Source organism: Vulpes vulpes, chromosome 12, assembly GCF_048418805.1.
Source record: "Vulpes vulpes isolate BD-2025 chromosome 12, VulVul3, whole genome shotgun sequence".
Taxonomy (NCBI): domain Eukaryota; kingdom Metazoa; phylum Chordata; class Mammalia; order Carnivora; family Canidae; genus Vulpes; species Vulpes vulpes.
The window spans coordinates 161544926-161559886 of NC_132791.1; the positions used below are offsets into that span (position 1 = coordinate 161544926).

The following is a 14961-nucleotide window of genomic DNA, read 5'->3' on the forward strand; positions in this document are numbered from 1 at the left end:
ACATTAGGGCGACTAATGTGGCGTTGCCAGCGTGGCCAGAGCGTGAAACCCGCAGAAAGGCCTCGCTGGCGGGTCCTCCCTGCGTCCGCATCTTCATCAGGCCCAGAGAAGCCCGGCACCTTGTCAGAGTCATTAGTGGGGCTCAGAGCCTGCTGGGCCGAAGGACATTCCTCGGTGAGTGCCCCCCAGAATGTTGGAGATGAAGGGGCCTAGTAAGTGGGCCTAGTGGAGGCTCAGTACCTATGGACACTAGACAAGGGGATTGGACAGGGCACGGAGGGATGTGTATGGGAGGGGACTCCAGACTAAGGGAATGATGAGGGATAAAGGAATGAGAGGGATAAAGGAAAGACTGAGAAAGAAGAATTAGAGTCCCTTGGAAGAGAGGAGGGTTCCTGGAGGTGAAATGAACCCGGACTGAGAGAGGGGGTCGGGCTGAGGGAGGTGGGGAATTTCACAGTGCATTCCCCCCCCAATCTCCTCCCCCTCGGGGTTCCTCGAGTCCAGAAGGGCCTCATTGACATGTAAACGAGGAGCCCCTATAAAGGCGGCACTGCCTCCCACAGGCGCAGATAACGACAACATGGGCACTAAGCCTGGGACCCAGGGCAGCTCTGGTGGCCACGCCGGCAGCTTCCGCAAGGTCTGGGGGCCCTGAAGGGCACAGTCTGGGGACCCTGCCAAGCTGGGGGTGGGATGGGACCGACGTGGAGAGGACTGTGGCCCTCCCCTAAAATGCCACCCCTCCACAGATCTCCAAGCCGCTCATGGAGAAGAAGCGACGGGCACGCATCAACGTATCCCTGGAGCAGCTGAAGTCATTGCTGGAAAAACACTACTCACACCAGGTGAGATGTGGGAACCTGGTGAGGTGGGGGTGATACGACCCCCGACCCCCAACCTCGTCTCCTCCAAGTTGGACTGCCCCGCTAAGAGCCTTTTCCACGGATCTGCAGATCCGGAAACGCAAGCTGGAGAAGGCAGACATATTGGAGCTGAGCGTCAAGTACATGAAAAGTCTTCAGAACTCGGTGCAAGGTGGGAGGGCATCCGGAAGGGCAGGGTGAGGAGCTGCGGGGTGGGGATGACTTGGGTCAGAGCCATGGACATGACAAGGTCAGATAAAGGAAAAGTGGATGGAGAAGAAAGCTGAGGCAGTGGGCAGCTGGGGGAGGAGGGGGCCGCAGACTGCCGGAGGCGGGAGGCTGCAAAGACGTTGCAGACCCGTGCAGTTGTGATCCGGGTGGGCGAAGATCTGGACCCTGGGAAAGAAATTCGGGTTGCCTGGTTCCTCCCCTTCCCTCCCTGCCACTCTTCCTCCCCGTCCCCCCCTCCCCTCCCCTCCTTTTCTTTCTCCGCCTCTCCGCCTCCCCTCCTCTTCCCTCGCCCTCACATTTCTCCCGTCCGCCCCCCTCCCCCCAGGGCTCTGGCCGGTCCCCAGCGCAGTGGAGTTCCCGTCGGGGTCGGGCTTCCGCAGCGGCCTGCCCGGCGTCAGCCAGCTTCTGCGGCGCGGAGAGGAGGGCGGCGGCGGCCTGCGCTGCCCCCTGGCGCACGAGCGCGCAGGCGGCAGCACCATGGACAGCGCCGGCCGGAGCCCCGAGGCCGCCGCGCCGCTCGGGCCCCGTGCCCCAGCCCTGTGGGGCCCCGCCCCGGTCCCCGGCGGCTGCGGTCCGCGGCTCCTCTTCCCTGGGGATCTCCCCGGCCCGTCCTCCAGCGTCCCGGGGCCGCAGCCGGCGCCTCGCCAGTGCACCGAGAGCCCGGGGCCGCGTCTGGGCGTGTGGCGGCCGTGGTGAGGGCCCGAGCGGCCTCGGACTCAAGGGGCCCTCGTCTGGCCCGGGGACGCAGAGGCCGGTGAGGGCGCGCCCGCGGCGACGGCGGGACCCCAGTCGTCGGCCCCGGCCCCGGCCCCGGCTCCGGCCCCGGCCCCGGCCCCGGGCGGGGGCGGCTGGGAGGGGGCCGCGTGCCCGCGAACGCGAGGACACCCACGGAGCCGCAGGGGCCGGGGTCCGCCCCCACCGCAGCCCCACCGACTCAAGCCGGACCCCCTGTCTCTCCTTCCCACCTTCCCGCGGGGCTGGGAGGGGACGTCCCGGGCCGCGCCGCGTTCCCAGGGCTCCGGGCGGGCACCCGCCCCGCCCCGCCCCGCCCCGCCCCCGCCCCGCAGCCTCGCCGCGGTGGGAAGGTCGCCGTCGGCAGCGGCGCAGAGCGGACCCCTCGCAGCGAGGAGAATCGCTGCCCCGCCCCGGCCCATTCAGCCGGCCGAGGACGCCCGGTTCCCACCGGCACAAAGCGAGCCGGGTCCCGCCCCGCCGGCGAGGGGCCCCGGCCCGCCCCCACCTCGGACGCCCCCGGCTGCCGCGGATCCCCACCCCCTCCGCACGCGGCGCGGCCCACCCGGCCGGCCCCGCCCCGCCCCGCCCCGCCCCGCCCCGCGGGCCCCGCAGGATGCTCCGCCCACCGCGCGCTTCGCCCGCCCCGCCCCGCCCCGCCCCGCGCGCCGCCCGAGGGGCCCCGCCTCCCGCCCCGCGGGGCAGCCGCCGAGCCCGCGGCCCTCGACAGCCTGCCCCTGTTTGCGCGTCCGAAAATGAGGTCACGCCTGTGCTCGGACTCTAGCCCGGGGTCCCGGTTCTCAAGGACCAGCCTGGGGAGGGGGAACGGGAATCCCGCGCCGAGCCCCGGAAGACATCCGGGCACTTCCAGCTTGAAATCCAGAACGCAGACAGGGCAAACCTGTGAAATGGGTGTAAGGACACCATGAAGGTCCAGGTTTCTCCCACGATGCCGACTTGGGTGCATCTTTTGAGCTACAAATACCGACTTCTATAAAACATTTCTCCTTTAGGAGGGCCCCTGCTTTGCCTGTGTGCTAAACCGGTTCTGGTTACACTGCGAGGAGAGGGCGGCCAGGCTCCCCCACTCCACCCATTGGGCTCTCTGGATGGAGCACGGGCGGGAAGGGGTCCCGGCTGTGGCGGTCTGGGGGGCGGCCTCTTGGGTCTCGGCCCCCTACTGCGCCGGGCGGGCGGACCGGGGCCCGGGACAGCCGCCCTCATCCCTCTGCTAGCCACTAGGTGGCGACATTACACCGCGGACCCAGCGCGCGGCCTTGAAATTCCTACCCGGGAGGCGGCGAGCTGCACCCCCACCCCCCCACCCCTGGCCCTACCCTTGCCCTCTTGAACCAACCAACCCCCGCAGGGGCTAGACGCCCCTGAGGCCATAGCTGTATCTGGGGCCGAGGTTACCAGTTGCACTCCCAGGGCTTCTGCTATTAGGGCTTTGGGGCACACCCTACCTCTCCATCCCCTTGCTGCTACAGGTCAGCCTCACTCCCTGGGTGGGGCTGCAGCCCTTGCTTAGAAAAAGGGCACCACCCCAGAGGGGGGCACCCTAGGAGGAATTTGGGCCCCAGAGAGGGAGACGTTTGGGGGCAGATGGCTAGCTCTATTCTAGAAAGGTGTGTTTTCATGAAACCAGCCTTGGAATGCCAGGTGCAAATCATAGGAAGTTTTTATTGTATTCTGTACAGAAAAGAAATGCTCAGTTGTGAAAAAACTACAAATGTATCCCTGGCTCTAGGTGGGTGGTGGTATGAAGACAGAGCTCCCTCCTCTGTGAGCCCAGGGTCCTGCTGCTTATGAACGCAGCAAATAAGCCTGGAGGCTCACAAAGTGTGAGAGGGAGCCCCAGGGTCCTCCGTTTGGGGTCCTCCCTCTATTTTTTGTAAAAACCAGAACTGGAGGGGCTTTGGGGTACCATGTCTCCCTGCAAGTATTGCCATAGGATATGAAATACACAGAGTAAAAACCCAATGTGACAAATGGGCCAGCCTGAGCGAGGGGCGGTAGGGGGTGGGGGTGGTGAGATGGAGAGAACCGACACAGTGGCTAGCTGATGATCTCTGCCCCCACATGACATGTTGGTCCTGAAGGCACAGCAGCACTGGCCAGAGGTGGCCCCTCCCACGGCAGGGGCTGTACTGCAGTTTCCTGCCTTGCTCACCTGTGGCCAGCTCATCCCTCCCACGTTGCCCGGCAGCCAGGGACCAGCAGGGCCTCTGAAACAGAGCTGGATAGGCAGTCTCCTATTCTCACCCCTCCCAGGAGCCTCTCCTGGGCCGGGTGAGGAGATAGCCTTGGCCACCAGAGGGTGGGAGGGCAATGCTGCAATTCCAGGTTACAGAGCAGGAGGGAACATACTGCAGGCAGGCTGCGTGCTGGCCCTGGAATCCGCTCCAGGTTTTTCTGGGCAGGGGCCATTGTGTGGAGGCAGGGGCCAGGATGAGACAACCTCTGCACTGGCCTGTCATTTCAGCTCAAGGTCACAGCTGTTCCTGGACCTCTGCTTAGCCTGATTCTAGGGTCTCTCCATGGAAGACCCAGGCAAAGCCAAGCCCCAGGCTCCAGGGGAGATCTGCCCAGAAGAGAGCAAAGAGCCCTATCCCCCAGTTTGAGGGAGGACTCTGAGCAGGGACCAGGCCTTAAGCCTAGAACCTGGGAGGCCTCACCCCTTCCCTGGGGCATCAGGATAAGGAAGCCCATTCTTCTGTTGCTTCAGTTCTTTCACATCATGGAGCCACGATCTTCATGGTGAGAGTCACAGAGGTGGCTGAGAGTAATGAGGGTAGGGATGCTAACAGTGGTAGAGGTGGGTGATGGTGCAAAGTGTTGTGCTTTAGCTGGGGTGTGAGTGGGGTAAGTTCCTGGGCGGGCCAACGGCACTGAGAGTGGGAGGCCCCAGGTGCTGAGGCCACAGCAGGCCACACACTGAAGAATGACCCCCCACAAAGGGCCCTAGATACTCTCACACTCTGTCCATTCAGGGGCCAGGGGCACACGGACCAGGAGACTTCTCCAAACAGTCCTGAGAGTTAATATGGTCACCTGTTCATGACAGATGGGGAAACAGAGGCAGAACTGGTGAGCAGGAACACCTGCTCAGTGTGTTTGGGCTCCAAAGACCCCTGTACTTAGAGACCCTCTGTACCCTGCCCCCCCCCCCCCCCCCCCAAGGTGAGACAGTTACAATGCAAAGTGGAAAGCAGGCTGCAATTCTGGGTTTTGTGCTGTCTGGTGGTGGCCCTTTCCCCAGACTCCCTGCGGCCACCCCCATCCCCCCCAGGCCCGCTGCCTAGGGCTGGGCGAGGCACATAGGGGCGTGCAGAGCTCGCCTTTACCCAAGCCGAGCCTCACTCTGCCCCGAGATGTGGTGCCCGGCAGCTGCCACCCTTCCAGGCCGTGGCCCATGGCTCAGTCACGCAGGGAGGGCTGGCACAGGGCCAGGCGCCACTGACGGGCCCCGCGTGGTGCTGCCCGGAACCTGGCCTGGGTCAGCGTTAGCATCTTTGGTGCTTTGGTCCCTGCGGGCGGCCCGGCCCGCCGGGCGCGCGTGGGGAAGCGCGGGCAGGCCCGAGGACGCGGAGCCCGGCACGCAGGCCTAGGACGCGGAGCCCAGCGAGTCCGAGTGCAGCGTGACGTAGCCCGAGGACTCGGAGGGCGAGCTCAGGAAGCTGCTGGTGCTGCCGCCGGGCTCGCCCCACGGCGCGCTCAGGCCGGTCCTCGGGGGCCCCGCGTGCGCGTGCGCGTGCACAGCCGGGCGCAGCCCCGGGCCCCGCCGCGCGCCTCTGCCAGGCGCCACCGCGTCCTCGGGCGGCCGCCGGCTGTCGGCGCAGGGCCCCGGCGGGGCGGGCGGGCGGCGCAGGGCCCGCGGCTCGCCCTCGAAGGCGGTCAGCGTCAGCGCCAGGGCGTCGGGCAGCAGCGAGGCGGAGGCGGAGCGGGCGCCGGGCCCGGGGCGGAGGCGCGGGCCGCCGGGGGGCGCGGCGCGGGCGCTGCGGGGGCTGCCGCCGGGGCCCGGGGCGCGCAGCGACAGCAGGCTCTCGGCCGAGCGGCGGCGCGGGCCGAACGGGGGCGCCTCCTCCGCGAAGGCTGCCAGGCTGGCGCGGCGGTCCGGCGCGGCGGGCAGCACCAGGGCGGCCAGGTCCTCGCCTGAGCCCCAGCGCGGCAGGAAGGCGGGCGGCGGCACGGCCCACACCTCCGCGTCGTCGTGGGACAGGCGTCGCGTGGGCGGGACCTGTCAGGACGGGCGGGGTTAACCCGGGCTGCCCTCCTGGAAAACGGGACCGACGCGGGGCTCAGAGGCCGAGCCTCGGGGAGAGGACGGTCCACACCCTTTCGCCCCCTGCATTTCCAGTGTCTGGAGCCCTACCCTACCTGCAGGTACTGCTTCTTGTCCTCCTGCAGGGGCCGCAGCGGGTAGAACTGGGGCAGGTCCCCCTCCAGGGCAGAAAGCTCATACTTTGCCATCCTGTCCAGGACCACAAAGTCCCCTCCATAGCTGTAGTCAAGGGAGTGCTCCAGCACCAGGTCCGGGGGGATGCCACTCTCCAGGCTGGTATCTGCAGGATTAGGCAAAAGCTTAGGGCCATGGAAACCTGGGGGCATCAGGGAGTGAGTTCTAGGCATCCCTAGAGACATACACAGAGCAGGGGGCTGGGTTCAAATCCAGACACTGCCACCTTTTAGCTGTGGGACAGGGGAGATCACCTGGGCCAGGTTCCTCCTCCGTGGGATGGCACATGATGTTACCTGGTACAGAGCAAAGGCTCAACCTAGGGTAACGCTGTTACTGCCAGAGGCGAGCCAGCACCTGGGTCTGTCTGCAGGAGCCCCCCAGGGAACCCTAAGGGTGGAAGGCCTGTGGAACACATTCAGTCTGGTGTTCACAGATACTGCCTGGGACAACAAGACTGGAGAGGAGCATACCCCACCTAGGTCCCTTAGGGGTTCAAGCACATCTGAGGATGTGGTCACCTCAGTGTCATGGGGGTGGGTCACCTGACAGCTGTTATGCTGCTAACCTCCCCCAGGCACCCCTCTCCCTAGGGGCCTCCCCCAGGCCATCCTCACCATTGTCTGAGTCCTCATCGTTAGCCATGAGGGCCACGCACTTCTCCCAGACGGCTTTGAGGTCCGCGCGGTAGCGGTCGCAGGCCCAGAGGAATATGGGCAGCAGGAGGGCCTGGGCTACCGAGCACCACAGCACACACAGCGCCATCCAGGGCGCCGAGGCATCTGCCCGAAGGCTGCTGAAGCTCACCACCTGTGGGCACATAGCTCGGCCTGGCACCTGGCAGCAGCCCCATTACACAGCTTCGCCTCCCAGCCTCACTTCTCCTGCCTGCCGGAGGAGGAGCCCACAGACCCGGCTAGAGGCTCTTGTGCAGGAAAGAGCCAGAGTGTGAGCAGAAGTCCCTGTCCAGCAAGAGCTGCTGGCTGCCAGCATGAGCAGCCACAGCCCCATGTGTGCACGGACAGCCCTTCACATGGTACCGGGCAGCAAGGGGGGGTGGGGCAAGGTCTATCCACCCCTTTTTGGGAAGAGGAAACAGGCTTGGAGAACCAGGTCTCTTGGGCAGCCCGGGTGGCTCAGCGGTTTAGCGCTGCCTTTGGCCCAGGGTGTGATCCTGGAGACCCGGGATCAAGTCCCACGTTGGGCTCCCTGCATGGAGCCTGCTTCTCCCTCTGCCTGTGCCTCTGCCTCTCTCTCTGTGTCTCTTATGAATAAATAAATAAAATCTTAAAAAAAAAAAAAAAGAGAGAGAGTGAGAGAACCAGGTCTCAAGCTTCCCAGTTCAGGGACTTTCTTGCCATCCTCACTCCTCTCTGGGCTTGTCCTTACACCAGGGGTGGGGTGGGAAGGGGGGTGTCTAGGCCTTGGACCTCAGAGGAGAATCAAAGTAGTTTCTGAAAATCAACCAGGAAGACTTTGGGTCACTGTCCAGGGACCTTTGCTCCTCCTGTCCCAGGAGAGTTCAGTTCCCCACCCAGAGTGACACTAAATTACTCCATCAAAGCAGAAATGAGTATGATACACTCATCACACTGGTTCTGCTATGTGAGCCCAGGTGACCCTCAGAAAGGTGCTGTACCTCTCTGGGGCTCAGTTTCTTGGTCTGTGAAATGGGCCAAGGACACCCCATAGAGTGAAGTAAAGATCCCAGACATCGTATGGGGCCTGCAGCATGGAGTGGGTTCCATAAACTGCACCCCCTTCCATGCCCTGAAGAGAAACTGGGGAGACTCTTCCTCCACAGCTGTCCCCTTCTGGCTCCATGATTTTATTATATGCACTCCTCTCCATCAGCTTAGGCTGGAGACATGGGCCCCACTGCACACAGAGCCCAGTACCTGGGGGAGGGTACTTTGTGTGCCAGGCCCACAAAGGGTGGGGCACAGGTTGCTTGGGCCTGTATTCTGAGTATGTCCCCTGATTATGAGGCTGCCACCCCACCTGCCACTTTCCGCAGCTTGTGTCTTACAATGACTCCAGAGACACAGCCCTGCCCTGCTGCTGCTTAGACAAAATCACTGGCTGGTCCTTGCCCCAAACCCCTCCCGATCCAACTCCAGACCTTCCAGGGGGTTGGGCTGGAGCCCCATGGGTACAAGGGCATGACTACTGAACGCAGAGTTTATTCTTGGGCCAGGTGGACATGTTACTTTACCTTCCACACCTCTGCTTTGAATGGGCCTCACTCTGGTGAGGAACGTCTCCTACAGTGTGCCAGAAAAGATCCTGGGCCCCACAGTCACCTGACAGTCCTCATCCAGCTGCCTTAACTCTAGGTGGGTCATTGTCAGGGCCACTCTGAACATCAGTTCCCAAATCAGTAAAATGGGGATGATAATAATACTGCCTGCCCACCCTCCACCCAGGACTGGATGCCTGGAGCATGCCCAGCCCCAGGGCTGTCCCAGAGTCCACATCCCTGACAGACTCCCATCAGCTGACAGTCTCACCCACCAGCACGGGGAAGCCCATGAGGCAGTCATAGATGATGACGATGGTGGCCACCAGGCCCGTGATCTGCAGCGAGGTTTTGGCAGGCTCAGAGCCGTCGATAGAGGAGCGACGCTTGCCCTGCGCATCCTCCACCACGATGGTGGGCACGGTGAAGGCTCGGTGGCCGGCCCGCGGCCCCACCTGCACAGCCAGTGTCTGGAAGAGGGCGATGGCTGTGCAGACCACACCCATGGCCACACTGCCACCCACCAGCAGCAGGAAGCAGACGCCGAAGCCCAGGCCGATCTCAGCCACGATGAAGCGGCAGCCGTGAGTGTAGAAGCGCTCACTCGTGTCGTGCCAGCCGACGGCAGGCAGGGCAGACAGGATGAAGGACACCATCCAGATGCCCATGACCGTATGCACTGCCTGCTTCTTGGCGTTGCTCAGCCTGGCATGAGGTGGGGGCAGGACGGAGATGTCACTCATAGGGTCTTCCTAGAGCCCTGGGGTCCTGCAAAGGATCCCCACTGCCCTGGCCCCCTGGTACATCATCACTATGGCACAGCCAACAGAGGGGGGCCTGGTCCCTTGCACAGGGGATCCTCATGCATGGTGGCACACATCCCTCTCACCGAGCATTTCTGTCCTGGATGCTGTGGACGCCCATGCACACACAGGTGTGCAGCCCAGAGCAGCCCTTCCTCGGCTTCCCTGCCTGCCCTCCACATAACACAGGTGTGGGGCACTGTCGTCACCCCGGGAGTGTCTGTGTGCACAGGTATGCCAGGTGGCCTTTGCATTCACTGCCCACACGTCCCCCTCTCTAAGAACAGCACACGTGCCCAAGAGCTCACCGGTAGTTGACGGGCCATCGGACCATCCACATGCGATGGTAGGAGAGGGAGGTGACGGAGAAGCAGGTGGCCAGGGTGAGGGTGTAGAAGGTGGAGACAAAGACCTTGCAGAGGCCTTCATTCCACTCGTAGTCGGGACGCTGCCGCCGTAGCTGCACCACAGCATAGGTGGCAATGGGCACCGAGACGTTGAGCATGTGGGTGGCCGCAAGCGTACACAGCAGAAACTCCAGTGGCTTCCACTTCTTTTGCTTGGCACCCACGCTCAGGATGCCCCAGGCGTTGGCCAGCAGGGAGAGGCCTCCACATGCCAACCAGCCCACCGCACTGCCAGGCAGCCGCCGCTCATCACTCATGGTGTAGACAGGAGCTGGCCGGCAGCTGAGACATCCTCATTGGGGGCAGGCCTTGGCTCAGAGCAACAGCCCTCACACGTGGTGGCTCGGAGACATCAGGGACCGCGAGCATCTGCAGTGGGGGAGAAGTCAGTGAGTGTTCAGACAGTCCCTCTAGCTACAGCGTCAAAGCTCTTGTGGCTCTTTGCAGTGGGAGATGGAGGGGTTCCCTGATGCACCATTACTGGTGTGGTCCTGGCTTGGGCTGGGCTGCTTTGCCCTCCTGTCTACTCCAGGGCCTCTAGCCATGTCCCTGGCACCCAGGGAACACAGACAGGGGTGCCTGAAAAGTGCTAATATGCTCCCTCCCACCCGTTCCTGGCCAAGGTATGGAATCTGGGTTTGCTTCTGGGGCAGCTGCATCCTCCAGGAAGCACCCAGGCTGGCACTGCTGGGCTATCTTGCTCCGGTGCCCTAGCCCTGCCCGGGAATCAACACACTCACCCTAAGTATCCCAAATCTCACACAGCCCACATGATGCGCCCCCAGGGAACATCAGGGGCCCTTATCTTAATTTGTCCTACTTCATTTGGCCAAATGAGGACATGCCTTAGAGGGTAAGCCCCCTAAACCTCCCTGTGCAAGAGAGGTGATCTGAAGACTGACCACTTCCATGGCCATCTTGGCAACAAGCAGCCTACTCTGTCTGGGCCCATCCCCTAACTGGCTTTCTGTGGGTGGCCCAGGCACTGCCACAGGCTGGCATTCAAATTAAGCTCCATCATACTAGCTGTGTGGCTTGAGCAAGGTCCCTACACCCACATCCTCTGTAACGGGGACGATGATGATTCTTCCAAGAGGAGGCTGGGGTGGACAGACACATCTTTAAAACCCTGGGCCAAGTATCACACAGAGATGCTCTGGGGAGGTGGTCATTATTATGCTGTGGATGCCTTGGACAACATGGGCCTGTAGAAAGCCAAAGGGACCAGACCTTGACCCCAAGGAGGAACTGCCGATAGCCTATGGCCATGAGCCAGGGACACAGGATGTTGGGCGGAATGCACAGGGCGGAGAAGCACTCCTGCTGACATGCCAACAGCCAGGCTGTAAGTCCCTCCCTCCCCCTTCCCTACCCAGTAGCCCCAAGCCACACCCCTGTGCAGAGTACCGGCTGGTCCCTCTGAGGTGAGGCCCCACAATAGGCCTCTCTGGCCATAGCCTAGGGAAGGCAGCACGGGAAGAAGTGCAGACCTACTGTGTGCTCTGCTGCACTTGGCCATTTTTACTTGGGAGCCTGTTTAATTTTACTGCTTGTGATTCTCTTACCCCCAGCACTTATGAGCACCTACTGTACCAGGCACAGCCATGTGATCCCTCAGGGGCTGTTACCTAGCTTGGAATGGACAGGCCACTGCAGGCCCCGGGCTCTCAGGGCAGGGGAAGCAATACTTGGTCCTGCTGTGACACCCCTTCTTGTCTTGTTCAGAGTTCTTTTGGTCTGTGGCCTGAACCCCAATACCAAAGGACCTCTCAGGGATGAGTCTCCTTCATCTCTGTGCCCCTGCCATGGGCCTGCCCAGACCCCTGACCTAGGGGAGAAGTCTTTTCTGGACTGTACCACTGTTCCTTAAGGGCCTCCTAGGGAGTTGGAAGGCTTCTGGGGACAGGGAAATACCTTCCCAAACATTAGTTTCTGCTTACAGAGCCTCCTCCTCTCCCCTCCTCAAGATCCAGTGTGGGTGCTGGGGTGGCCCCATCGGACCCTCCAGCCATTCCAGTATCCAGCAAACCCCTCCAACCTCAGCATACAGAGGCCACATGGGGTTGAATAAAGAGCTGCTGGACTCCACCTCTAGCTTGCCAGCCAGTTACTGACTCAGCTGGGCCTTGTTTTACTCATCTGTAAGCTGGATGCGATACCTGCCCGGGAAAGTGCTATGGGTAGTAGTAGACAGCTATGCCATGGGATGGAGCCAAGCACACAGTAAGCGCTCAATGAATGCTTCCCAGGTACAAATCTGTACTACAGCCCTCTCATCTCACTGAACTCTGCTGCCCCTTAAGGGCCAAGCGGCTGAGCCTGGGGGGGTGTGGGTAAGCCTCAGACGTGTGGGTAGATAGAGTCACTTCAACCAGAACCTGGGACAGAGAGCTTCAGGGTGAGAAGGCCACAGGGCCTCCCAGGGGTCCAGAGCAGGCAGGGTGTGGGTGCTGCTGTGGGCCAGAGATTGCAGACCTCAGAGATCTTTACATTGTCAAACAGGAAGCCGGGTTCAGCATGCACCTGGTAGACCAGCATCTCTTTCCACCTGCACTGGGTCTCCTTGGATGTCCCACTGGGAGACAGTCCCTCAGCACCCCTACTGGCTCTGCCTGACTCTGTAACCCTGTGCCCTGTTGATCCCTGGTGGAGGGTGGTGGGGAAGGGGCCACAGGCTGGAACTGGCACAACCTCTCACAGTGCCGGGTCTTCCCCTTGTCTGGCCTACCCATGTCTCGCTGCAGGGAAAGGCTCTAGGTCTGTGGGCAGGAGAACATAAGCCTTGCCTGGAGAGGGAGGAAGCAGTGTGAACTAACCTCTCGGTTAGTGTCCCCAGAAAGGTGATGTGATCAACACTGACACTATCCCCATTTTAAAGACAGTCAAGCAAAGACAGCGTTACTAAAATCATTTGCCCGAGTTATGAAGTGTCTGAACCAGAACTCAACCCCACTTGGCTGACATCAAAATCCTGGCTTTTCAAACCCAAGCCCAGACCCTAACTAACCCACACCCAAGCAGGAACAGGCATCTGTCCTTCCTTGAACTGAGGTTGCCTTTCTCAACTCTCTACCCCTGCAGGATGGGTCCTGCTGTCCCCACACTGATCCACAGCGACACAGGGTGGAAAGGCCAGGGCCAGGTTTGGAGTCTGGGACTCCGGAGAGCGGAGGTGCTGGGATGGGGGAGGAATGTCACCGCGGAGTTAATAGCAAGGTCTCCAAAAGCACAGCGAGAGGGGCTCCCAGTGCACAGGCACTGGGAGACCCCTTCCCCGGGGGGATCGCGCACCAGCAGTGCATTCTCCACAGGGAGCAGCAGCCACTGAGGGCCAGACCCAAGCTGGCCTCCAGCCAGTGCTGGGGGAGGGGGGACACCCAGGTGTCGCCCCCCCCCCCCCCCCCGCGGCAAGTTTCTCCCGCAAAACTCAAAGTGTCCCCGCCCTGCATTCCGGGTTGGGGCTTCCTGCGTCCCGCCCCCCCTCCAACGCCACGCTGGGGCCCTCCTCCCCTCCCCCCACAGCACACCGCAGGGCCGCCTGCAGGTGTGACGGGCGCGGCACCTAGAGGCCCCAGGACTCCCTCCGCAGGGTCTGCGGGCGGGCCCCGGCGTGACGTCACGGCCCCCGGCCAATGAAGCCTCGTTGCCCCGGGGCTCTATTGCGCAACAAAGAGAACCGAGAACTTGAAAGGATTCCCCGGGTTCCAGGCGGGCGCCGCTCGCGCGGACCTGGCCCCGGGCGCCCCACCCCCGCCCCGCCCCGCCCCGCCCGCGCTGCCGCCCAGCGGCCCCCAGGCCCGGACCCGGCCGCCCAGGGCGGGGCTCGCAGCGCGGTGCTCCGCGTCTCCCGCACGCCCCCCGCCCCCGCCCCCGCCCCCGCCCCCGCCGGCCCTGCGGCTCCGCGTTCCCACACTCCGCCCGGCCCCGCGCGGACCCAGGCCCTGCCCGGCCCTGCCCGGCCCTGCCCGGCCCCACCCGGCCCCGAGGGCGCGTCCGACGCGGGCCGTGAGCCGGACGCCCCGGCGGATTGCTCCGGGCGGGGTGGGCCCCGGGCCCCGGACTGGCCGCCCCGCTCCCTGCAAGCCGCGTGGCCGGGCCGGAGGCGGGAGTGGGGGAGGGACCGGGAGAGGGCGGCCGGCCCCGGGGAACTTACCCCGGAGGTGCCCCCGTCGAGGCCGGGGGAAGGCTGCCCCTCGGACGGACTCCGGCGGCCCCGCCCCGCAGCGCTCCCGCCCGCAGCGCTCCCGCCCGCAGCGCTCCCGCCCGCAGCGCTCCCGCCGCGGGTCCTTCCAGCCCAGCGCACCCGGGCCCCGGCGGCGCTCACCCTGCGTCCGGGCGCCCGGGGCTCCTGCTCGCCGCTCCCGCCTCCCGCTCCGGCTTGGCTCCCGCGCTCCCAGGCCGAGCGCGGGCCGCCGGGGGCCGCGGGGGGCGCTGGCGGCGGAGCGGCCCGCGGGCCGGGGCATCCTGGCGGCGCCGCCGGGGCCCGCGCCTTCCGCTCGGCTCAGCTCCGCCCGCCGCCCCTCGCGCCCCTCGCGCCCCTCGCGCCGCCGCCGCCGCGCTCGGCTCCCGCCGCTCGGCTGGTGCGCTCGGCGGCCGGGGGCGGGGGCGGGGGCGGGGGGCGGAGCAGGGCGCATGCCTCCGCGCCGCCCCTCGGACCGCCCCGCCCCCGCCCTCCGAGGCGCGGCCCGCCGCCGCGTCAGTCTGTCCGTGCGTCTGTCGGTCCCCGGTCCCCGCCACGCCGCCGCGGGCCTGAAGCCTCCTGGGGAGGGCGGCGACTCCTGGGACCCCGAGCTCAGCCGCGGCCCTGCTGCCGCTCTGCGTCGGCCCAGGGCCCCGATGTGGCCTCCAAGCCCCCTGGAAACGGGAAGGCCCGGAGCTCCGCGGGCTGGCGGGGCAAGGGGGCCTGGGACAGAATGGACTGGGGTTGGGGGCTCAGGGAGGCCTTCCCGGAGTGAGCCATCTAAGGTGAACAATGTGGGGAATGGAGGAGAGGTGGGGTGCCTGAGGATTAGTGACTTCCAGGGACTGGGGAGTCTCTCAGGATCAGAGGTTGGGGCAGGGAGAGGTCAGGTTGGGCCAGTTAAGGATTCACATTTATCATGGGGGCGGTGGTGGTGGGGAGAGTAGAAGGGAGGAGGAGGATTCCACCCCGGAATGGTGACCCACTGCAGAGGGCCGGGTGGTTGCCCCTACCCGCATGGGCTCAGAAATGTTCTCTCAACCT

The 14961-nt window shown here is 64.1% G+C and overlaps 2 protein-coding genes across 2 annotated transcripts; one reads left to right on the forward strand and one right to left on the reverse strand.

Moving 5' to 3' along the window:
* Window positions 1-756: 756 nt before the first annotated feature.
* On the forward strand, window positions 757-1817 carry HES3 (hes family bHLH transcription factor 3). Its single transcript, XM_026004881.2, has 3 exons — window positions 757-848; window positions 957-1038; window positions 1423-1817. The coding sequence occupies exons 1-3, from the start codon at window positions 768-770 to the stop codon at window positions 1791-1793; spliced, it is 534 nt and encodes a 177-aa protein (XP_025860666.2). The 5' UTR covers window positions 757-767; the 3' UTR covers window positions 1794-1817.
* Window positions 1818-5034: 3217 nt separating this feature from the next.
* GPR153 (G protein-coupled receptor 153) lies at window positions 5035-14248 on the reverse strand. Its single transcript, XM_072731129.1, has 6 exons — window positions 14062-14248; window positions 9639-10106; window positions 8803-9232; window positions 6906-7098; window positions 6210-6394; window positions 5035-6069 (listed from the first exon to the last, which is right to left on the reverse strand). Exons 2-6 carry the CDS (start codon window positions 9992-9994, stop codon window positions 5437-5439), a joined length of 1797 nt encoding a protein of 598 aa, XP_072587230.1. The 5' UTR covers window positions 9995-10106; window positions 14062-14248; the 3' UTR covers window positions 5035-5436.
* Window positions 14249-14961: the final 713 nt, after the last annotated feature.

Excerpts from the sequence above, each read along its gene's own strand:
- HES3 (XM_026004881.2), top strand. The coding sequence starts at position 768 with ATGGAGAAGAAGCGACGGGCACGCATCAACGTATCCCTGGAGCAGCTG. Across the intron at positions 849-956 it reads AAAAACACTACTCACACCAG|ATCCGGAAACGCAAGCTGGA; the intron begins GTGAGATGTGGG and ends ACGGATCTGCAG. Across the intron at positions 1,039-1,422 it reads TCTTCAGAACTCGGTGCAAG|GGCTCTGGCCGGTCCCCAGC; the intron begins GTGGGAGGGCAT and ends CCCTCCCCCCAG.
- GPR153 (XM_072731129.1), bottom strand. The coding sequence starts at position 9,994 with ATGAGTGATGAGCGGCGGCTGCCTGGCAGTGCGGTGGGCTGGTTGGCA. Across the intron at positions 9,233-9,638 it reads CGATGGCCCGTCAACTACCG|GCTGAGCAACGCCAAGAAGC; the intron begins GTGAGCTCTTGG and ends ACCTCATGCCAG. Across the intron at positions 6,070-6,209 it reads ACAAGAAGCAGTACCTGCAG|GTCCCGCCCACGCGACGCCT; the intron begins GTAGGGTAGGGC and ends CCGTCCTGACAG.